The sequence below is a fragment of the Tursiops truncatus genome, chromosome 4 (genome assembly GCF_011762595.2).
Source record: "Tursiops truncatus isolate mTurTru1 chromosome 4, mTurTru1.mat.Y, whole genome shotgun sequence".
Classification (NCBI taxonomy): domain Eukaryota; kingdom Metazoa; phylum Chordata; class Mammalia; order Artiodactyla; family Delphinidae; genus Tursiops; species Tursiops truncatus.
The window spans coordinates 61,576,566-61,601,129 of record NC_047037.1 but is presented as its reverse complement, the minus strand read 5'-3'; the positions used below and the strand labels follow the sequence as shown (position 1 = coordinate 61,601,129).

At 38.3% G+C, this 24,564-nt stretch overlaps 1 protein-coding gene across 3 annotated transcripts in view; it reads right to left on the bottom strand.

The window, feature by feature from the left end:
- VPS8 (VPS8 subunit of CORVET complex) overlaps positions 1-24,564 on the bottom strand; it is a 304,464-nt gene that overhangs the window by 226,187 nt on the left and 53,713 nt on the right. For all 3 annotated transcript variants that reach the window (XM_073803975.1, XM_019946111.3, XM_073803976.1), the window contains exons 15-20: positions 24,309-24,479; positions 16,949-17,023; positions 15,803-15,838; positions 14,827-14,917; positions 14,353-14,399; positions 13,283-13,372 (exon numbers count right to left, since the gene is read on the bottom strand). In XM_073803975.1, the coding sequence (XP_073660076.1) occupies positions 13,283-13,372; positions 14,353-14,399; positions 14,827-14,917; positions 15,803-15,838; positions 16,949-17,023; positions 24,309-24,479 (510 nt within the window). The remainder of the gene's footprint in view (positions 1-13,282; positions 13,373-14,352; positions 14,400-14,826; positions 14,918-15,802; positions 15,839-16,948; positions 17,024-24,308; positions 24,480-24,564) is intronic.

Sequence of the window (24,564 nt, the reverse complement as noted above, 5' to 3'; positions counted from 1 at the left end):
CCGTGAGCAGCTATATAGATATAGATAGCTCTCTGTATGTGTATATATGTATATGCATTTTTCCTTTTTTTTTATTTTCAGGTATGATGATAACAAAATAATCTTCTAGGAAAAATCTGACTCCCCAGAACCAACATTTTTAAACAAGCCTCAGGGATAAAGCAGTATGCTGGACACCAACACTGTTTTTCTTTCTTCAAAGCATCTCAGGGAAGCATGAGTTAGACAAGGAAAGCTCTACAGCCTCACCCTACATTCAGCTTTTAGTCTCTGTCCATTCTTTGGCATGAACTCTTAATACAAAAATATATGCCAACAGCTGCTATAACAATGGCCTTGAATGTTCTCTCTGTCATGGAAATGTAAAATGAACCTGGAAAGAGAGCTTGGTAACAATGTAAGGCTTAACTTTGAAGATATTTTAAAATTACATTATTTTTTCAAATTTTTTTGGCCTGATTGATACTTTTTAAATGCCTCTGGTTTATTTATTATACCTCTACTTTGTTTCAGATAAATGTAGCAAGATAAAATAACCCAAAATACATGAAAATGCTTCCACAGTTCATTGGGCAACTTTAGAGTTGGAGAACACTGTTAGCAGGGAACTCGGATAACAGAGAAGCCAAAGGGACAGACTGTTTCCAGAGTCGTTAACTGTGTTGAATACTACTGAGGACCAATAAGATGAGGAATAAAAGGGCCCACAGAATTCACAGACACGGAATGAGAGGGAGGTGAGGAGATGGAGACAGCGCATAAGATGTGTGGCTCTGTTAAGACTGTACAAACAAGAAGCATAAGACTATGAGAGATGGCGCGGGGCAAAGAAGGGATTTGTTTGCTGTTTGACTTTGTTTGGCGGATGGGAAAGACAGCCCGAAGAAAAGGTAAGGTTCAAGATGTATGAGGCAGAGAATACTTTAATTCCTTTTAATCTTACTAGCTAGTGTACAAATAAATTATAATTATAGGTTCAAATCTTTTTTAGATAAATAAAAGCCACAGCCTGTCAAAAACATCATGAGATCCAAAAGTTATCTTCTGTAGTTAAGACAGGGCAAAATATTGATTGATCTTTGGAGGAAAGCAGAAATACTGAATGGCATTATATATTCTGACTCTAAGGAAAAGGTGAGACTCCTTCTCAAAGGTAAAGATTAAAACTGAGACAGCAGGCATTAGTGCCACCTGCTGGTAAAATGCAAATGCTCAGTATTTTGCCTGAGATAGAAACTAGTCTTAGGAATTTGAACTAATTGGATTAGAGGTTACCTGTTTCCAATGAGTTTCTCCATAATGATACAGAATTCTCAGACCTTCCCACCCAGCAAAACAAAGTCTTTTAAAAAACACTCCTGATTAGTTGGCCATCATCCCTTTACTTCAGTACATTCGATAGTAGGAGGCACACAAGTCCAAGATTTGTTACATCATCACTAGGTCATTTTAAACTGAAATAGACCTTCTCCTGATTTCTATCCACTTACATTAGCCTTCCCTCTGCTGCAATATAATAGATCTCCATATGACAGTCCTTCACTCTCTGAAAGCAGCCGTGTCTCCACTTACTTTCTCCTCAGATTAAACAACCCCAGTATTTTTTTTAACTGTTGTTTTTAAAACCTCCCACCATCCCAGTTGTGGGATGTAGGTCAGTCTGTCAACAGTCCATAAAATATCTTAGAGTTTTTATTTTCAACACGTAGGCCAGTGGTACGATCACTTTCCTCTATCTGGGCCTTAACACACAACTGGCTCACACTAAGTCTGTGGTCAACTAAAATCCTGTCCAGCTAGATTTTCCCAATCCAGTATGCATGGAACTTAATTATTTGAATCTAGTGCAAGTCGTTTACCCTTGTTAAATTTCATCTCCTAACAATTTTGATTGCACTTTGTCGAGATCATTTGGGACCCCGAATTCTTGGTGCCATCTAAATCTGACAAGCCACTCCATAAACCTTCATCCAAATCAATGATAAAAACCTGGATATGAAAGATCCCTAGAAAGTAATTAATACTAAGCCACCAAGAATACTCTCTGGGTAGGGATGTTCATCATCTGCAAATCTACTTACTATCTACTAATCTATTTCAGCAATGAGGATAATGGAAAACTAAGAAAAATGCTTTAACAAAATCAAGATGTTATGTAATAAGCACTGCTTCAATATAGTGTCTGGGGACTTCCCTGGTGGTGCAGTGGTTAAGAATCCGCCTGCCAACGCAGGGGACATGGGTTTGATCCCTGGTCCGGGAAGATCACACATGCCACTGAGCAACTAAGCCCATGCACCACAACTACTCAGCCTGCGCCCTACAGCCCACGAGCCACAATTACTGAGCCTGTGTGCCACAACTACTGAAGCCCGCGCACCTAGAGCCTCTGCTCCGCAACAAAGAGAAGCCACTGCAATGAGAAGCCTATGCACAGCAACGAAGACCCAAGGCAGCCAAAAAATTAATTAATTAAAAAGAAGAATATAGTGTCCTCACATTTCTGTCAAAAATGCAGTTTATGAGTTTAACAAGGTTGTTTTTAGGTGAACTCATGAAAAATTGCTCATAAACCACACTGGGGTTATCAGTGGGTAGTTTCCTATGTCCACTCTTCTTTTAAAAAATTACACTTTAAGAGTTAACCTATTTAATTATTTTATGACTGTTTTATGATTAAATATTTATGACTTAACACTTAAAACTGCAGATTTATGGTGACTTGTGCATGTATTTCACTCATCCTAATGGGCTGAAGATCACCTTTTCCAAAAGCAAATAGTCCTCCTGAGTGAAATAAACTGTGTCTCCTCTGCTTAGGCATCCATGCTTAAGTGAGTGGGTCTTAATTGAATACTGATCCAAAGTTACTTACAAATTATTAATGATAGCTCAGATCATTCAAACAGGATCCCAGGTTATAATTCCACTGCATCTTGAGATTTGAACAATCATGATTTAACTATATGAAATATATCCTGGGCTTCAACTTTTTTAATATATTTATCTGAACGTTTTCATTTTATTTTATTATTTTTTAAGATTTTCTTTCTTTCTTTTTTGATGTGGACCATCCCCAAAGTCTTCATTGAATTTGTCACAACCCTGCCTCCGCTCTATGCCCTGGCATTCCTGCCGCAAGGCATACGGGATCCTAGTTCCCTGACCAGGCATCGAATCCGCAACCCCCTGCATTGGATGGTGAAGTCCCAACCACTGGACCACCCTGCATTGGATGGTGAAGTCCTTGGACCTTTCCATTTTAAATTCCATTCTCTGTGCTCATGAAAAAGGAAGCAAAACAAGAAGTGTTGCTCTAGAGTAGAGTGTAGAAGTCCAGATGTGGACTCTGAAGCCCAAGTGCCTGGATTCTAATCCCAGCTCTATCATTCACTAGCTATGTGACCTGGAACAGGCAATTCAACCTCTCTGTGCCTCAGTCTCATTGATAAATGTGAATAATGACAGTACCTACCTCATAGAGTTATAGGAATGAAATGAGCTAACAAGTGTGAAGGGTTTGTAACAGTGCCTGCCACACAGTAAGCACTAAAGACTTCAGATGTTTGCTATAACTATCATTCCTGATCACCTATTAACATCACCCCTTCTCACGCATCCTTTCCCTGCACTTGCTCTGAAAATAACAATATGGTACAATGGTTAGTGAAGAGCTGGGCTCTGAAGTCAGAAAAACCTGGATTGGAGTTCTGTCCTCACCCTTTATCAGCAATACTACCTTGGGAAGTCACTTAACCTCTCTCAGCCTAAATTTCCTCATCAATAAAATGAGGCTAAAAACAGTATCTACTTCGTGGTGCTGTTGTGAGAATTAAACAAAAATGAGGAGCTTCCGGGAAGATGGCGGAAGAGTAAGATGTGGAGATCACCTTCCTCCCCACAGATACATCAGAAATACATCTACACGTGGAACAACTCCTACAGGACACCCACTGAACGCTCCAGAAGACCTCAGACTGCCCAAAAGGCAAGAACCCCCCCCCCCCGCCACGTACCTGGGTAGGCAAAAGAAAAAAGAATAAACAGAGACAAAAGCATAGGGACGGGACTTGCACCAGTGGGTGGGAGCTGTTAAGGAGGAAAGGCTTCCACACACTAGGAAGTCCCTTCGCGGGCGGAGACTGCGGGTGGCAGAGGGGGAAAGCTTCGGAGCCGCGGAGGAGAGCACAGTAGCGGGGGTGCGGGGGGCAAAGCGGAGAGATTCCCGCACAGAGGATCGGTGCCAACCGGCACTCACCAGCCTGAGAGGCTTGTCTGCTCCCCCGCTGGGGTGGGCGGGGCTGGGAGCTGAGGCTTGGGCTTCGGTCGGAGCGCAGGGAGAGGACGGGGCTTGGCGGTTGGCGGCGTGAACACAGCCTGAAGGGGGTTAGTGCGCCACGGCTGGCCGGGAGGGAGTCCGGGGGAAAGTCTGGACCTGCCGAAGAGGCAAGAGAATTTTTCTTCCCTCTTTGTTTCCCGGTGCGCGAGGAGAGGGGATTAAGAGCGCTGCTTAAAGGAGTTCCAGAGACGGGGCGAGCCGCGGCTAAAAGCGCGGACCCCAGAGACAGGCATGAGAGCTAAGGCTGCTGCTGCTGCCACCAAGAAGCCTGTGTGCGAGCACAGGTCACTAGCCACACCCCCCTTCCGGGGAGCCTGTACAGCCCGCCACTGCCAGGGTCCCAGGATCCAGGGACAACTTCCCTGGGAAAACGCACAGCGCGCCTCAGGCTGGTGCAACGTCACGCCGGCCTCTGCCGCCGCAGGCTCGCCCCGCATCCGTGCACCTCCCTCCCCCCGGCCTGAGTGAGCCTGAGCCCCCGAATCAGCGGCTCCTTTAACCCCGTCCTGTCTGAGCGAAGAACAGACGCCCTCAGGCAACCTACACGCAGAGGCGGGTCCAAATCCAAAGCTGAACCCGGGAGCTGTGCGAACAAAAAAGAGAAAGGGAAATCTCTCCCAGCAGCTTCAGGAGCAGTGGATTAAATCTCCACAATCAACTTGATGTACCCTGCATCTGTGGAATACATGAATAGACAACAAATCATCCCAAATTGAGGAGGTGGACTTTGGGAGCAAGATATATTATTTTTTCCCCTTTTCCTCTTTTTGTGAGTGTGTATGTGTATGCTTCTGTGTGAGATTTTGTCTGTACAGCTTTGCTTTTACCATTTGTCCCGGGTTCTGTCCTTCCGGGTTTTTTTTTTCCTTTTTAAAATTTTTTTCTTAATAATTGTTCTTTACTTTTTCTTTTAATACCGTTATTTTATTTTACTTTATTTTATTTTATCCCCTTCTTCCCTTCCTCCCCCCCCCCATTTCTTTCTTTCTATTTTTTCTCCCTTTTATTCTGAGCCGTGTGGATGAAAGGCTCTTGGCGCTCCAGCCAGGCATCATGGCTGTGCCACTGAGGTGGCAGAGCCAAGTTCAGGACACTAGTCCCCAAGAGACCTCCCAGCTCCACATAATATCAAACAGTGAAAATCTCCCAGAGATCTCCATCTCAACACCAGCACCCAGCTTCACTCAACGACCAGCAAGCTACAGTGCTGGACACCCTATGCCAAACAACTAGCAAGACAGGAACACAGCCCCATCCATTACCAGAGAGGCTGCCTAAAAGCATAATAAGGCCACAGACACCCCAAAACACACCAAGACGAGGACCTGCCCACCAGAAAGACAAGATCCAGCCTCATCCACCAGAACACAGGCACTAGTCCCCTCCACCAGGAAGCCTACACAACCCACTGGACCAACCTTAGCCACTGGGGACAGACACCAAAAACAACGAGAACTACAAACCTGCAGCCTGCGAAAAGGAGACCCCAAACACAGTAAGATAAGCAAAATGAGAAGACAGAAAAACACACAGCAGATGAAGGAGCAAGATAAAAACCCACCAGACCTAACAAATGAAGAGGGAACAGGCAGTCTACCTGAAAAAGAGTTCAGAATAATGATAGGAAAGATGATCCAAAATCTTGGAAATAGAGAAAATGCAAGAAACATTTAACAAGGACCTAGAAGAACTAAAGAGCAAACAAACAATGATGAACACCACAATAAATGAAATTAAAAATTCTCTAGAAGGGATCAATAGCAGAATAACTGAGGCAGAAGAACGGATAACTGACCTGGAAGATAAAATAGTGGAAATAACGACTGCAGAGCAGAATAAAGAAAAACGAATGAAAAGAACTGAGGACAGTCTCAGAGACCGCTGGGACAACATTAAATGCACCAACATTCGAATTATAGGGGTCCCAGAAGAAGAAGAGAAAAAGAAAGGGACTGAGAAAATATTTGAAGAGATTATAGTTGAAAACTTCCCTAATATGGGACAGGAAATAGTTAATCAAGTCCAGGAAGCACAGAGATAAATCCAAGGAGAAACACGCCAAGACACATATTAATCCAACTATCAAAAATTAAATACAAAGAAAACATATTAAAAGCAGCAAGGGAAAAACAACAAATAACACAGAAGGGAATCCCCATAAGGTTAACAGCTGATCTTTCAGCAGAAACTCTGCATTCAGAAGGGACTGGCAGGACATATTTAAAGTGATGAAAGAGAACAACCTGCAACCAAGATTACTCTACCCAGCAAGGATCTCATTCAGATTTGATGGAGAAATTAAAACCTTTACAGACAAGCAAAAGCTGAGAGAGTTCAGCACCACCAAACCAGCTTTACAACAAATGCTAAAGGAACTTCTCTAGGCAAGAAACACAGGAGAAGGAAAATACCTACAATAACGAACCCAAAACAATTAAGAAAATGGGAATAGGAACATACATATTGATAACTACCTTAAATGTAAATGGACTAAATGCTCCCACCAAAAGACACAGACTGGCTGAATGGATACAAAAACAAGACCGGTATATATGCTGTCTACAAGAGACCCACTTCAGACCTAGAGACACATACAAACTGAAAGTAAGGGGATGGAAAAAGATATTTCATGCAAATGGAAACCAAAAAAAAGCTGGAGTAGCAATTCTCGTATCAGACAAAATAGATGTTAAAATAAAGACTATCAGAAGAGACAAAGAAGGACACTACATAATGAACAAGGGATCAATCCAAGAAGAAGATATAACAATTGTAAATACTTATGCACCCAACATAGGAGCACCTCAATACATAAGGCAAATACTAATAGCCATAAAAGGGGAATCGACAGTAACACATTCATAGTAGGGGACTTTAACATCCCACTTTCACCAATGGACAGATCATCCAAAATGAAAATAAATAAGGAAACACAAGCTTTAAATGATACTTTAAACAAGATGGACTTAATTGATATTTATAGGACACTCTGTCCAAAAACAACAGAATACACATTTTTCTCAAGTGCTCATGGAACATTCTCCAGGATAGATCTTATCTTGGGTCACAAATCAAGCCTTGGTAAGTTTAAGAAAATCGAAGTTGTATCAAGTATCCTTTCCGACCACAACGCTATGAGACTAGATATCAATTACAGGAAAAGATCTGTAAAAAATACAAACACATGGAGGCTAAACAAAACACTACTTAATAACGAAGTGATCACTGAAGAAATCAAAGAGGAAATAAAAAAATACCTAGAAACAAATGACAATGGAGACACGATGACCCAAAACCTATGGGATGCAGCAAAAGCAGTTCAAACAGGGAAGTTTATAGCAATACAAGCCTACCTTAAGAAACAGGAAACATCTCGAATAAACAACCTAAGCTTGCACCTAAAGCAATTAGAGGAAGAAGAACAAAAAAACCCCAAAGTTAGCAGAAGGAAAGAAATAATAAAAATCAGATCACAAATAAATGAAAAAGAAACGAAGGAAACGATAGCAAAGATCAATAAAACTAAAAGCTGGTTCTTTGAGAAGATAAACAAAATTGATAAACCATTAGCCAGACTCATCAAGAAAAAAAGGAAGAAGACTCAAATCAATAGAATTAGAAATAAAAAAGGAGAAGTAACAACTGACACTGCAGAAATACAAAGGATCATGAGAGATTACTACAAGCAACTCTATGCCAATAAAATAGACAACCTGGAAGAAATGGACAAATTCTTAGAAATGCACAACCTGCCAAGACTGAATCAGGAAGAAATAGAAAATATGAACAGACCAATCACAAGCACTGAAATTGAAACTGTAATTAAAAATCTTCCAACAAACAAAAGCCCAGGACCAGATGGCTTCACAGGCGAATTCTATCAAACATTTAGAGAAGAGCTAACACCTATCCTTCTCAAACTCTTCCAAAATACAGCAGAGGGAGGAACACTCCCAAACTCATTCTACGAGGCCTCCATCACCCTGATACCAAAACCAGACAAGGATGTCACAAAGAAAGAAAACTACAGGCCAATATCACTGATGAACATACATGCAAAAATCCTCAACAAAATACTAGCAAACAGAATCCAACAGCACATTAAAAGGATCATACACAATGATCAAGTGGGGTTTATTCCAGGAATGCAAGGATTCTTCAATATACGCAAATCAATCAACGTGATACACCATATTAACAAACTGAAGGAGAAAAACCATATGATCATCTCCATAGATGCAGAGAAAGCTTTCGACAAAATTCAATACCCATTTATGATAAAAACCCTCCAGAAAGTAGGCACAGAGGGAACTTTCCTCAACATAATAAAGGCCATATATGACAAACCCACAGCCAACATCGTCCTCAATGGTGAAAAACTGAAAGCATTTCCACTAAGATCAGGAACAAGACAAGGTTGCCCACTCTCACCACTCTTATTCAACATAGTTTTGGAAGTTTTAGCCACAGCAATCAGAGAAGAAAAGGAAATAAAAGGAATCCAAATTGGAAAAGAAGAAGTAAAGCTGTCACTGTTTGCAGATGACATGATACTATACAGAGAGAATCCTAAAAATGCCAGCAGAAAACTGCTAGAGCTAATCAATGAATTTGGTAAAGTAGCAGGATAAAAAATTAATGCACAGAAATCTCTGGCATTCCTATACACTAATGATGAAAAATCTGAAAGTGAAATCACGAAAACACTCCCATTTACCACTGCAACAAAAAGAATAAAATATCTAGGAATAAACCTACCTAAGGAGACAAAAGACCTGTATGCAGAAAATTATAAGACACTGATGAAAGAAATTAAAGATGATACAAATAGATGGAGAGATATACCATGTTCTTGGATTGGAAGAATCAACATTGTGAAAATGACTCTACTACCCAAAGCAATCTACAGATTCAATGCAATCCCTATCAAACTACCACTGGCATTATTCACAGAACTAGAACAAAAAATTTCACAATTTGTATGGAAACACAAAAGACCCCGAATAGCCAAAGCAGTCTTGAGAACAAAAAACGGAGCTGGAGGAATCAGGCTCCCTGACTTCAGACTATACTACAAAGCTACAGTAATCAAGACAGTATGGTACTGGCACAAAAACAGAAAGATAGATCAATGGAACAGGATAGAAAGCCCAGAGATAAACCCACGCACATATGGTCACCTTATCTTTGATAAAGGACGCAGGAATGTACAGTGGAGAAAGGACAGCCTCTTCAATAAGTGGTGCTGGGAAAACGGGACAGGTACATGTAAAAGTATGAGATTAGATCATTCCCTAACACCATACACAAAAATAAGCTCAAAATTAAAGATCTAAATGTAAGGCCAGAAACTATCAAACTCTTAGAGGAAAACATAGGCAGAATACCGTATGACATAAATCACAGCAAGATCCTTTTTGACCCACCTCCTAGAGACATGGAAATAAAAACAAAAATAAACAAATGGGACCTAATGAAACTTAAAAGCTTTTGCACAGCAAAGGAAACCATAAACAAGACCAAAAGACAACCCTCAGAATGGGAGAAAATATTTGCAAATGAAGCAACTGACAAAGGATTAATCTCCAAGATTTACAAGCAGCTCATGCAGCTTAATAACAAAAAAAACAAACAACCCAATCCAAAAATGGGCAGAAGACCTAAATAGACATTTCTCCAAAGAAGATATATGGACTGGCAACAAACACATGAAAGAATGCTCAACATCATTAATCATTAGAGAAATGCAAATCAAAACTACAATGAGATATCATCTCACACCAGTCAGAATGGCCATCATCAAAATATCTAGAAACAATAAATGCTGGAGAGGGTGTGGAGAAAAGGGAACACTCTTGCACTGTTGGTGGGAATGTAAATTGATACAGCCACTATGGAGAACAGTATGGAGGTTCCTTAAAAAACTACAAATAGAACTACCGTATGACCCAGCAATCCCACTACTGGGCATATACCCTGAGAAAACCATAATTCAAAAAGAGTCACGTACCAAAACGTTCATTGCAGCTCTGTTTTCAATAACCCGGAGATGGAAACAACCTAAGTGTCCATAATCAGATGAATGGATAAAGAAGATGTGGCACATATATACAATGGAATATTACTCAGCCATAAAAAGAAACGAAATTGAACTATTTGTAATGAGGTGGATACACCTAGAGTCTGTCATACAGAGTGAAGTAAGTCAGAAAGAGAGAGACAAATACCGTATGCTAACACATATATATGGAATTTAAGAAAAAAAAAATGTCATTAAGAGCCGAGGGCTAAGACAGGAATAAAGACACAGACCTACTAGAGAATGGACTTGAGGATACGGTGAGGGGGAAGGGTAAGCTGTGACAAAGAGAGAGAGAGGCATGGACATATATACACTACCAAACGTAATGTAGATAGCTAGTGGGAAGCAGCCGCATAGCACAGGGAGATCAGCTCGGTGCTTTGTGATCACCTGGAGGGGTGGGATAGGGAGGATGGAAGGGAGGAAGACGCAAGAGGGAAGAGATATGGGAACATATGTATATATATAACTGATTCATTTTGTTGTACAGCAGAAACTAACACACCATTGTAAAGCAATTACACTCCAATAAAGATGTTAAAAAAAAAAATGAATGTCACACCCTTCATGTAGCACTTGGCACATAATATACGTATTCAGTGAATCTTTGCCAAAAGCCCTCCTTCGTGCCCCTTAGCATTTTGGTAGGCACAATCTGCACCAGACCAGTCTCTTTTCTGACAGTCGTATAGATTCTTGATGCTTTTGGCAAATATCTTTGGTTATCAGCCTCTATCCAACTCTGGTAGCTGTTCTGTGTTTTCTAGACAGATACTTCTCTCAACATTCCTCCCCATTTCCTTTCTCTTTGAATTGTTTGTGGTTATTACATCAGAATTTAAGAATTTCCTGTTCTTTGTGAACCTATTATTATTTTGGAGCCCATAACCATGAGACTGTGCCCATATTTTTTTCCCTAAAATATCTGCTTTCTAAAACACAGGATTCACGAGTGTTATTTTTCATCATTATTACAAACTTTAAAATAAATGATAATTTTCCTATCAATAATCTATCCCTTCTATTTTCCCAATCATTGGGAAAAAGTAAATTCAGGATAATGGTTCCCACCATCGTTTCCTTTACCACCTATGAGACTAAATGATTAATAAATTTAAAATGTTATCAGATACTCTTTTTAGCAGAATGAAACTTCTGACAACTATCTAGATGGTTAAAGAACACATTACTACTAGTTTGTTTCTCAGTAAATTTTACAATCTCATGCTGAGATTCTTTCATATGTCTCCATCAGAATATCACTTTTGTTCCTTTCTTCTTGTATAGCTCTCTACCATATTCTTCCCCAGCAAGGTGGTTTCCATCTTATGTGTACATGCGCACACGCACACACACACACCCCTCATTAGCCCCTCCTAGCATTCCCTATTGGATGTTTCTTTTCAACAAAGTACATCTTCCAACGACCAGAGTTCTTACATGAGTGCCATCCTACCACCTCTTGGTAACAGATACCTTCTGGTTAAAATACTAAGTTTTCTTTTCTATATATACTGCATTGATATACAAAATCATATATATACAAGGTACTGTTCCCAAACCGTTTTGTCCCCAAATGCCTTCTTTCTGCCATATGTTTTCCTCTCCTAAGTTATCTACTTTCATAATCTTATATAGGTTTCTTTCTCTTCTTTACTGACAAATGTAATAAGCCTCTAGCCAAAAGGCAGTACAAGTTACTCTGCCAGAAGCCCACTACTGCAGCATTAAAGAGTACAGTTCAGGAAACCAAATCCTGTTTTGATACCCTCCAACTGTTCATTGCCACATCTATCCTTGTCTTCCAAAGTTAAGAGCAGCAAATGGAGATATAAAAAAGATATGAGCTGTGTCTGCTCCTCAGAACTCCAAAACCCTAGATTTCTTTTAAACATTTCTATTAATGTACACAAGAAAAGTTATTTTGACTAGATTGTCAACTTTAAGATAGCAAGGACTACTTTTACACACTACCGCCCAGTGCCTAGTACATGTTAGACCAGAGGCTGCATCCTTTGACCCATGGGCCAAGTCCTCCCACAGCCTGTTTCTGAATGGCTCACAGCTAAGAATGGTTTTTACATTTTTAAAGGGTTGTTTAAAAACAAACAAATAAAAAATCACTCAGAGGAATATGTGACAGAGACCATATATACGCCACAAAGCCTAAATTTTCCATCTAGCCCTTCTCAGAAAATTTTGCTGACCCCCGTATCAGACCCTCAAATGTTTGTTAAAAGAGGAGGCAGGGGGAGGGGAGGGAGCCCTCAGAATGGGAAAGAAGACACAGATTTGCAACAAATATATTTTGAGATCACTGCAAATGGTGAAACTCTCATAATAAGCACCGTGCAGGTCTTTAAGTCATTCCTTGACTTCCATTTTCACTGAGTTTCAAGAGAAACTAAAGGTCGTTCATCAGTATATTTAAGAGATCATAATTTTTTTTTGGCAACGTAGCTAATCTTAAATCACAGGTGCTCCTAGGAGAACTAAATTTAAACCTTGGTAGTACACTTCTTCTCCAACTAGCCTAGTTAACGTAAGTGTTAGGCATCATCAAGGTGTAAGGTGTCAATTCTCAGGTATGTACCCTCATACGTACATTCTTTCCTTCCATGCAGCACCAAGTGCCTAAGCACTAACAACCCACAACATTTTACTCATCTGTTCCCATGTGTCTGTACACCTGTTACCTCAAAATTCAATCACTGAGAATGCTCCACAAACCCTGTAATAAAGCTCTGAACACTGAAAAATGTTTAACCAAAACATGAAAGTCCCATTCTCATATAATATCAGAGCAGTAGTACTAGACCTATTCATAGCAATGTCTATTAGAAGCACTTGCAAAGGTGTACCTGAAAATGCTGCTCCATCACTTGGATTTTTCCCTGGTCTGGGCACTTTTTTAGAGCTCGATCTGCATAATGGAACAGGATTTCCACCATCTGTAAGGAAAACAGCTTTGTATATAAATTAAAGTATGTCTCTAAAGTTTTTCAATACTTAATATATGTGATCTTCTTAAATAATACAGAATCAGGCTTTGCTATTATATTAAAAATATAATTTAAAATTTTAGTGACTTTATTTCTCAGGTTTTTTTTAACCCCAGCCTAATTTCTTTCAGCCTCAGTGTTAGCACCAATTTGCTAATCTTTCCTAATAAATACCTCCAGGTTCCAGACCTCATTAGTATATATATTGCCCAGGAAATAAAAAGTTGAAGTTTAGCTCTTCAGCTATCCTCTGCATATGTCTTTCCCTAAAGAACACAGACAGCCAATACTTTTTTACCAGATACTGAGAAAATCACTTATAAGTCTCAGGATTGACCAACTTCTGTATATGTTTTCTAAATGTTTATACTAATTTGGAATCTAATTTTTACCAATGCATTTGCACAATAAAAAGGAGGAGGAATGACTATAGTAAATGAATTCAAGCAAGTCTAGACTAGGAAAACAAAGCTAGTGTTAAATATTAACATTAACCATATTAATACTAATGAATAATAATAAAAAACATCAGGCCTCTCTGCTCCCTCAGGCAACACAAACACTTGCACATATAGTATTTCTCATTATTACTAATCAGTTTATAAAGACCAACAAATGTCAACTTTCTATGGACTATAATTAGGTTCAAAGATAACCCAGATCCCTGGGTTTTTTACTCCTCCTACTGTCTGCTGTCTTTTGGCTATTTTACTATCTATAATTTTCATGAGAGTGAGCAAGGGAAAAAAGAAAGGGTGATAAGAAGGAATTTAAAAAGCACTCAACACCAAGGAATTACAATCTGACTTGTTTTCTTAATACACTCTCTTCTTAACTGTAGTCATTTACCTAATCACGCCCAAGATTATTAGCAAATACCAAAGGCAATCTGCACTGTACCCCAGTAAAGACCCTATTAAAATACTCACCCGATCTGTAACAACAGCCTTTCTCTTACTGGCATCCCCTGATAATCCTGCAGAGAAGCAAAATCCAGCGTAAATACAAAGTTAATCCGTATCTTCAGGAGTGAAACTGCCCTGGTCTTCTACTGATAACCTATGCTAACAGCAGATATAACAATCCTTAGGTATCAAAATGCTGGATAATATGCCATAACAGGAACACCTCCCATCTATTGGACCAGATAGCTTATCAATGTACTTCCCTTTTGTTCTAATAATAAATTTTCCTTATGAAATGAATTTTAAAAGTGACATTTAAAATTCTATATCCTGTATTCGTCATTAACCTTTTTCACTGAAAGTCTGTAAGGTCTGATAACATCTTGCTTATAAAATACTTGAACACTAAGTCAAAAGTGTTCTGTAAGTGATCAGTATTATTCATTTTCTCTGCTCCAGAAAAACAACACCTACTACACCGGTGTTCTGTTAACTTACCCACTACTGCTTTTGCTTTTCCTTCATGGAAAGACCATGCAAGAGCCAAGGCTTCTGTAAGACAGTCTTGTTTCAGGAGGTGATCCACTCTCTAAAATGAATAAATGAGAGAAGACAGACCCCTTTGCCTGACCAATCACCAGTCAAAATTCCTATTCTACCTAATATCTTTCCAGAAGTTGCTGCTTAGTAGCTAAAATTATTCCAATAACCATGTGAATATCTTATTTCCAAGAAAAACAATTTCTTAAAGCACTGGACAGTACAGTGACTGTATAGGCTAGTATAAGCTGCCACAAGGCCTAAATATGAAAAGAGGAAACAGCTAGAATGTCACTGTAGCAGAAAAAGCTAGTTATCACAACAGCCATTCACTCCCTCCTCTTTCGTAACAAATCCCAAGTTTATTTGAGACAGCAATAAACCAGCTAAAGGACATTTCTAAGACTCCCTTGTAGCCACTTGGGGCCATGTGACTAAGTTCTGGCCAATGATAAGTGGAAGTGCTATCTGGACCTTTCTGGGATGTCACCTTAAAAGGCCAGGGCCAGCCTCCTCTTCTCTTTCCTCCTTCCTGGAATGTGGATTTAAAAGCTGGAACTCCAGCAGTCATATTGGAACATGAAATGACCTTGAGACTAGAATCCACACACAAGGATGGCACAACAGGGTAGTATGCCAAAGACCACGGAGTTGCCACACTAGCCACAGACTGCCTACCTCCAGATTGCTTTTACATGAGAGAGAGTTCTTTTACACCACTGGTATTTTGAATTTTGTGATATATGCAGCCAAACCTTATCATTAGTTATAGTCAGTTTTATCAAATCAAGTAGATAGTTACAATGGTTTTGATGTACACTTCTGAAATTAAAAAGCACAAATCCAAATACTCTTTTTCTGCAAAGTCAGAACAAAAAACGTTAAGATGCTCTCAATTCAATAGTGCTACCATATAAAATTACTTTGAACTCACCTCTCTCCAGCTCCTCAGCATCATCACATAAACAGACTGGAAAACAAAGAGATGGAAATTAAAATTATCATCTTTAACAGACTTGTTTGAGAGACACATTTGTCTCAGTCCTACATCTCATTTTACACCTCTTTAAGTAAAAACATTTCATACTACAGTTAAAAGTATTTACTAAAGGGTCTTCAAGGGCCCACGTTAAAGAGTAAATCAAACATTTAAAGGTCAGTAAGTCTACAGTCCAAGAAGGGGAGTTAATTCCACGGACAAGGAAGAAGGAAAGTCCAATCTCCCAACATGTTTCTCCGTGCTAAGTTTTTTTTTCATTAATTTATTTATTTTTGGCTGCACTGGGTCTTCGTCGCTGTGCACGGGCTTTCTCTAGTCATGGAGAGCAGGGGATACTCTTCGTTGCAGTGTGTGGGCTTCTCATTGTGGTGGCTTCTCTTGTTGCGGCGCACAGGCTCTAGAACGCAGGCTCAGTAGCTGTGGCTCACGGGCTCTAGAGCGCAGGCTCAGTAGTTGTGGCGCATGGGCTTAGTTGCTCTGCGGCATGTGGGATCTTCCTGCACCAGGGCTCAAACCTGTGTCCCCTGCATCGGCAGGCGGATTCTTAACCACTGTGCCACCAGGGAAGCCCTCCATGTTAAGTTTAAAAAAAAAAAACCCACAGGAACAAATTGACATACAAAAATTTCCTATTCTAAGTCAAATGTCTCAATGCGTTTTAATATACCCTAAGATGATCTAAGCTAAAGGACATCTTAATTACATGTCAAATATTAATGCTAAGGTATCTTCCTGGTCATGAAAACGTAAATGTGAAGGAACATTATGAAAGTATCCCTCTGAACAAAGAAAACCAGAACCTAAACAAAAGTAAAAATACAGTATGTCTAAAAGTAGAGGAAATAAATTAATTAGTTGTAAAGCACAGAGAATTATATTCAACATCTTATAATAACCTATAATGAAATAACGGGGCAATCTTAAAAAAAATTAATTAAAAATCATCTAACCCCTAAAAGTTTTCGATTACTGCTAATCAGTATTCATTCTGTAATGCACTGCCCTCTTTACCAGCAACCTCCTTCAGCCCCTACTAACCTGACACAAATGCACACCAAGTCACAGAGTGGAAGTACTTACTTTTGTCCCCAAATAAAAGATCTGACCACCATAGCTACTGATGGATTGATAACAAGCCTTCTCTCCAACCAAAGCCTAAAAAAAAAAAATTTTAAGGTAAAAATTACGTGCATTAGGAGTCTCAAGTTTTGAAGAATGTGGATTACAGAGACAACATGGTTTCATCCCATAAGTGAGTGGGGGAAAAAAATGTCAGTCAAGTGCCAGTCTGTCAGTGGAAGTGGCATGAAGGACAAAGTGCAAAAAGTAATTCTCTGCTTATATACGGTCTCTTTATTTTTCAGAGTAATGCGTAAAGGGAAGAACATGCCAACTTCTAAATTTGAAGCAAAATTGTTGCAACCTGCCCACTACTGGATGACAGGTAGTCACTGCTTCTGGCAAAGAATAGGGCTAATTGAAATGGTACCTCCAAGTTCTTTGAAATAAATATCAACAAAAAACACAAGAGGAAACAGGAAGATAAAGCAGCATAGTATATGAAAGTCAGCACAGCCCAGCAAAATAGAAACGAAACCTCCTGTCTGATAAATCTGGTTGCAAATTCTGGCTCTGTCACCCAATAGGTGACAGAGTTTAAACAAGTTTCAAACTTCTGACAATTACATTTTTCCATCTTTGAAAACCATGCAGTTTCTGGGAGGCTTAAATACATTAATATTTATAAATCTCCTAAAATATGTAAGTGGTCAATACTGATAACTAGTAATTTTTCTTAACTTTTTATCATGAAAATTTAAAAATATATACAAAGGTAGAGAGAATAAAATAATGAACCCAATGTAGCCAGTAACCAGCTTCATTAATTATCACTTCATCACCAATCTTGTTTCATCTATATTCCCACTGACTCCCCTATAACACAGTAAAAATTCTGAAGTAAATCTCAGATCTTGAACATCTCATTTACAAAAATTCAGTAATATGCACAATAAATAAATCCTTTCTAACGTAACCACACAATTTCATTGACAGGCTTTCAAAAATTAACAATCATTCCTCCATGTCAAATATCTGATCAGTGTCTGGATTTCAAATTGTCTCATAAATGTCAAATGTTATTGAGGTTTCTGTTCTTTGTTTCTACATTTCATTTGTTTAAATCAAGACCCAAATAAAGGCCACACACTGAAGCTGGCTGATGCATCTCTTAAGTCTCTTTTAATCTACAGAGTTTGCCTCTATCTCTCACGGTCCTTTATTTTCCTTGAAGTTTATTTGTTGAAGACGCTGGCACACTTATTCCATAGTTTCCTACTATCTGGATTTTGCTAATGGCATCCCCATGGAATCTTTTAACATGTTCCTCTGCTTCTGTATTTCCTCTAGATCAGAATCAGGGTTTTTTTGGTTGTTGTTTGGTTTGGTTTTCTGGTAGTACCATTTTAAGTATGACGTTAGCGGTAGGATTTTTGTAGATGCTCTTTATTATCAGGCTGAAGAAGTTCCCTTCTATTCCTAGTTTGCTAAGAATTTTATCAGGGATACAGAATTTTGTGAAATGCTTTTCTACATCTTTTGAGATGGTATTATGACCTTTCTTTTACAATAAACTAAATCAGTGAATTACACTTTAAAAATAAATTATTTATTTTTGGCTGCATTGGATCTCCGTTGCTGTGCACGAGCTTTCTCTAGTTGCGGTGAATGGGGGCGACTCTTCATTGCAGTGTGCGGGCTCTCATTGCGGTGGCTTCTCTCATTCTGCAGCACTGGCTCTAGGCGCACAGGCTTCAGTAGTTGTGGCACGTGGGCTCAGTAGTTGTGGCTTGCGAGCTCTAGAGCACAGGCTCAGTAGTTGTGGCACATGGGCTTAGTTGCTCTGTGGCATGTGAGATCTTCCCAGACCAGGGCTCAAACCCGTGTCTCCTGCATTGGCAGGCAGATTCTTAACCACTGCGCCACCAGGGAAGTCCCTACATTGACTTTTAAATGTTAAACCAGCCTGGCATGACTTGGATAAACACCATTTGACCATAATTACTCTTTTTATACATTGCTGGTTTCTATCTGCTACGATTTTAAGGATTTTTGCTTCTCTGCTCATGAGGTCATTGGTCTATAGCATTCTTTATTGTAATGTCGTTGGTTTTATTATCAGAGGTAAGCTGGTGTCATAAAAAGAATTACGTGCTCTCTTTTTCTCTATTTTTAAAAAGATTTTTGTGTAAAATTGATATTTTTTTCCTTGAATATAATAGACTTCACTAGTGAAGCTATCTGAGCCTGGACTTTCTTTTAGGAAATCAAGTTAATGTACAGCCACACAAGTACAACCACTTAGATTTTCACTTCTTGAGTCAGCTTTGGTAATTTGTGCCTTCCAAAGAATTTTTCCATTTCATCCAAAATTGTTTAATTTATTGGCATAAAGTTATTCATATTATCTTTTTAATATCTTTAGACTCCATAGCAACCGCACCTCTCTCATTCCTGATATCAGTAATTGCGTCTTCTCTTTCTCTGGATTAGTCTCACTGGAGGTTTATCAATTTTATTTATCTTTTAAAGAACAAAATGTATTTTCTTTGATTTTCTCTATTGTTTGTCCATTTCCTACTTAACTGATATATGTTCATCTTTATTATTTCTTCCTTTTATCTACTTCAAGTTTATTTGCTCTTCTCTATTTCCTTAGATAGAACCCTAGATAATTGATTTGAGATCTTTTTTTCTAATGTATTTAACGTTATAAATTACCCTCAAATTTTTTTTTTAATTTATTTATTTTACTTTTGGCTGCGTTGAGTCTTCGTTGCTGCGCGTGGGCTTTCTCTACTTGCGGCGAACAGGGTCTACACTTCGTTGCGGCGCACGGGCTTCTCATTGCAGTGGCTTCTCTTGTTGTGAAGTACAGGCTCTAGGCGCACAGGCTTCACTGGTTGCAGCACACGGGCTCTAGGGCACACAGGCTTAGTTGTTCCATGGCATGTGGGATTTTCCCTGACCAGGGATGGAACCCGTGTCCCCTGCATTGGCAGGAGGATTCTTAACCACTGCGCCACCAGGGAAGTCCCACACCCTCAAAATTAATTTAATTATAGACCACAATTGTTTTCTGAAATACAGCTGATTTACAATGTTGCGTTAGTTTCAAGTCTACAGCAAAGTGATTCAGTTATACATATATATATATTCTTTTTCAGATTCCTTTCCCTTATAGATTATTAAAAGATATTGAGTATAGTTCCTTGTGCTATACAGTAGGTCCTTGTTGGTTATCTATTTTACATATGGTAGTGTTTATATGTTAATCCCAAACTCCTAATTATCCGTCCCCCTCTTTCCCCTTTGGTAACCATAAGTTTGTTTTGTATGTCTATGAGTCTGTCTTATAAATAAGTTCATTTGTATCATTTGTTTAGATTCCACATACAAGTGATATCATGATATCTGCCTTTCTCTGGTTTACTTCAGTCAGTATGATAATCTCTAGGTCTATCCATGTTGCTGCAGTATTTCATTCTTTTTATGGCTGGGTAATATTCCATGTATATACCACATCTTCCTTATCCATTCATCTGTCGATGGACATTTAGGTTGCTTCCATGTCTTGGATATTATAAATAGTGCTTCTATGAACATTAGTGTGCATGCATCTTTTTGAATTATAGTTTTGTCCAGATATATGCCCCGGAGTGGGATCATTGGATCATATGGTAATTCTATTTTTAGTTTTTTAAGGAACCGCCATCCTGTAGCTGTGCCAATTTACATTCCCACAAACAGCGCAGGAAGGTTCCTTTTTCTTCACACCCTCTCCAGCATTTATTATTTGTAGAGGTTTTGATGATGGCCATTCTGACTGGTGTGAGGTGATACCTCATTGTAGTTTTGATTTACATTTCTCTAATAATTAGCAACGTTGAGCATCTTTTCATGTGCCTATTGCCCATCTGTATGTCTTCTTTGGAGAAATGCCTTTTTAGATCTTCTGCCCATTTTTTGATTGGGTTGTTCGTTTTTTTGATATTGAGCGGTATGAGCTGTTTGAGACCATAGCTGTTTGATATGCTGTATTTTCACTTTCGTTTAGTTCAAAATATATTCTAATTTCCTTTGAGATTTCTTCTTTGACTCATAGGTTATTTATAAAAGCGTTACTTAATTTCCAAATATTTGGGTTTTCTCCAGATTTACCCTGATGATTCCTTCAACAATTTGCTGTAGTTTGTTTTACGGCCTAGCATACAATCTATTGGATGCTCCATGTGCACTTGAAAAAGTTTGTAATTTGCTTTTGTTGGGTGGAATATTCTATAAATGTCAGTTAAGTCAAGTTGGTCAATGATTTTTTTGCCTTCTATACCCTTGATGGTTTTGTCTACTAATTCTATTACTTACTGATAAAGGAGTTTTGAAATTTCCAAACTCTAATTGTGGACTTGTCTGTTTCTCCTTTTAGATCTGTTAGTTTTAGTTTCATATATTTTGAAGGTCTGTTATTGGGTGCTTAAACCTTTAAGATTGTTATGCCTTCTTGACAAATTAACACTTTTTTATCAATTTGAAATTTCTCTTTATCTCTGACAATATTCTCTACTCTGAAATCTACTTAATCTGATATTAAAATAGCCATTCTAATGATTAGTGTTTGCATGATATGTCTTTTTCCTTCCCCTTACTTTTAACTTGTCTGTGTCTTTGTATTTAATATGAACTTTTTGTAGACAGCATATAGTTGGTTCTTGCTTTTTTTTATCCAGTCTGACAATCCTTGCCTTTTAACTGAAATGTTTAGACTACTTCCATTTCCTATAATTATTGATATAGTTGGGTTTCGATTATCTTATTGTTTTCTACTTGTATTACCTGTTCTTTTTTTATGCTTTGTTGAATTTAATATTTTTTAACATTCCATTTTGTTGCTACCAGTGGCTTATAAAGGTATACTTCTTTTTCTGCTCTAGTGGTTACAATATGCAGCTTTAACTAATGTCAGTCTACATTTACATAATATTGTACTATTTGATGTATAATGTTAACAACCTTACAATAATATACTTCCTTCCCCCCACTCCCTGCTGTTACGTACTATTTTCGTCACACTATTACTTCTACATATCATAAACATTCCTTTTGTTTTAAACAGTCAACTGCTTTCGTTAAATGACAATATTAAGGTATAATTTACATACCATAAAATTCACTCATTAAGTATACAATAATTTTTAGTAAATTTACAGTTGTTCGAGCATCACCAAAATCCAGTTTTAGAACATTTCCATCACTCCACAGAGATACCTTTTACCTATTTTCAGTCAACCCTCATTCCTACTCCTGGTCCCAGTCCCACTAATCCACATCTGGCTCTCTAAACCTGCCTTTTCTGGACATTTCATATAAATATAATCAAAGAGTATATGGTCTTTCCATATGGCTTCTTTCACTTAACACAGTATTTTTGAGGTTCATCCATGTTGTAGCATGTGTCAACAGTTCACCTTTTTTATTGAGGAATAGCATTCTATTACGCAGATATGCCACATTTTGTTTATCTATCAGCTAGTGGACATTTTGACTGTTTTGACTTTTTAGCTATTAAGAATAACGTTGCTATGAACATTTGTGTACAAGTGTTTATGCAGAGATATGTTTTCGTTTCACTTGAGTAGCTACCTAGGAGTAGAATCGCTCAGTCATATGGAATCTTTATGTTTAATATTTTGAGGAACTGCCAAAATGTTTTCCACAGTGGCTGCACCATAACCCACAAGCAAAGTACGAGAGTTCCGATATTTCTGCATCCTAATCAACATTTGTTATTGTCTGTCTTTTTGATTATAGCCATCCTAGTGGGCATGAAATGATATCTCACTGTGATTTTGACTTGCGTTTCCCTAATGATTAATGATGTTGAGCATCTTGTCATCTGCTTATTGGCCATTTGTATATCTTCTTTGGAGATTGCTGCAGTTTGTTTCTGATGAGAAATCTGCTCTCACACTTTTTGTTGCTCCTCTGCATTTAATGTGTCTTTTTACTCTGCCTGCTTTAATATTTTCCTCTTTCCAATTCATTTGGATCAATCTATGTTTATTTCACTTGTGCTTGGGTTCACTGAGCTTCTTGCAATTCTGTGTTTATAGCTTAGGAAAGTTTTTGACCATTATTTCTTTAAATTTTTTTCCCTCCTCCCCTTCAGAGATTTCAACTACACATTTATTAGGCTAAGTGGTGCTGTCTCACTGCAGTCACTAACACTAGAGTTTTTTAAATTTTTTCTCTCTACTTCATTTTGGATAGATTCTATTGCTCTATCTTCAAGTTCACTAATATCTTGAAAACTATTGTTTTTTGTTTTTGGGGTTTTTTCCTGATATTTTTCCAGACAGGAGAGTAAATCCAGTCCCCATTATTCCATCTTGGCCGAAAGTGCAAGTTCAAAGTCTATCAGTATTTTTAATAACCACTCAAACAAAAGAAAATATCTAAGTGTGGGACAATAATTACTCTTACTTTAGTGAATTCTATTGCATTACCATTTCTTCTCCTGGATTTTCCTGGTTTCTAAATTCTGAAAATATATATGGAAGACCCTTTCACAAATATTTATGCTCTAATATCTCAGGGAGATTTGAGCAATGGCTAGATATTATACTGCAGACACTCATTATATATGACCTTCATTACTACTTTTTTCAAGAAATTATCCAGAGAAGACTCAAAAAGTCTAAATTTCCTGCTTAAAGATTATTGGCTTAGGAAACATGAGATCACAATTCAAAGTAATTTAACTGTAAACTACCTGTGTAAACTGCTAAAGGCCATTATTGTCATTGCTTAAAATATAGTAAAATTAATACTAAGATCATAACTTTTGTGTCTTCCTTCTCTGCAGGCTCCTACATTTCATCTATTTCCCATTCCTCCAGAATCATCTTTCTTTCTCTCGAAGCAACCTTTGCCTTTTAATGGCTACAGCCTCCATACCTGTTCCAGCCTTTACTAATCACCCAAATATTTCCAAAGCCTTATAGGCTACCTGTCTCTCTAGTCATTTATTCCTTAGATCAATCAGGCTTGTTCTCAACATAATAAACTTTCTAAAATACCTTGCTTTTACAATTTCTTTCTCATGAACTTTCAATTTCATTTCATTATTTCAGTATGAAAGTTAAAATTCTTTGGTATTAAATTAGTCACATTTCCAAGTAGAAGACAACAGGAATTATTGTTCTAGTTCACATTCCTGAATACTTACAAACACACTCACATCCACTTCAACCTAGTTAGTGGCTTTTAAAAAAAAAACTCTCAAGACTTAAAGATAACTCCTCAGAATTCCTATTTCTAAAACAAAACAACAACAAAATACCAAGTTTATCAAAGCAATACTAAGATAATGGATTACCCTTACCAGTGCCTGGCTCACGTTTCCTCCAGTGGCTAGAGATTTGAAATGGCTGCTATTATAGACCAACTGAACTTCTGAGATCTCCACCATTTCCAATTCCTCTTGAGTCTGCCGATCAATCACATGCAACTTCTCTACACTGTCCAAGAGCACAATCGTGCGTGAGTTTATCCACTGTAATTCAAGCACACAACAACACAAAAGTGAGGCCCATCCCACACCATCACCCAGGGCAAAAAAGCTTGGCAACTCACTTAAA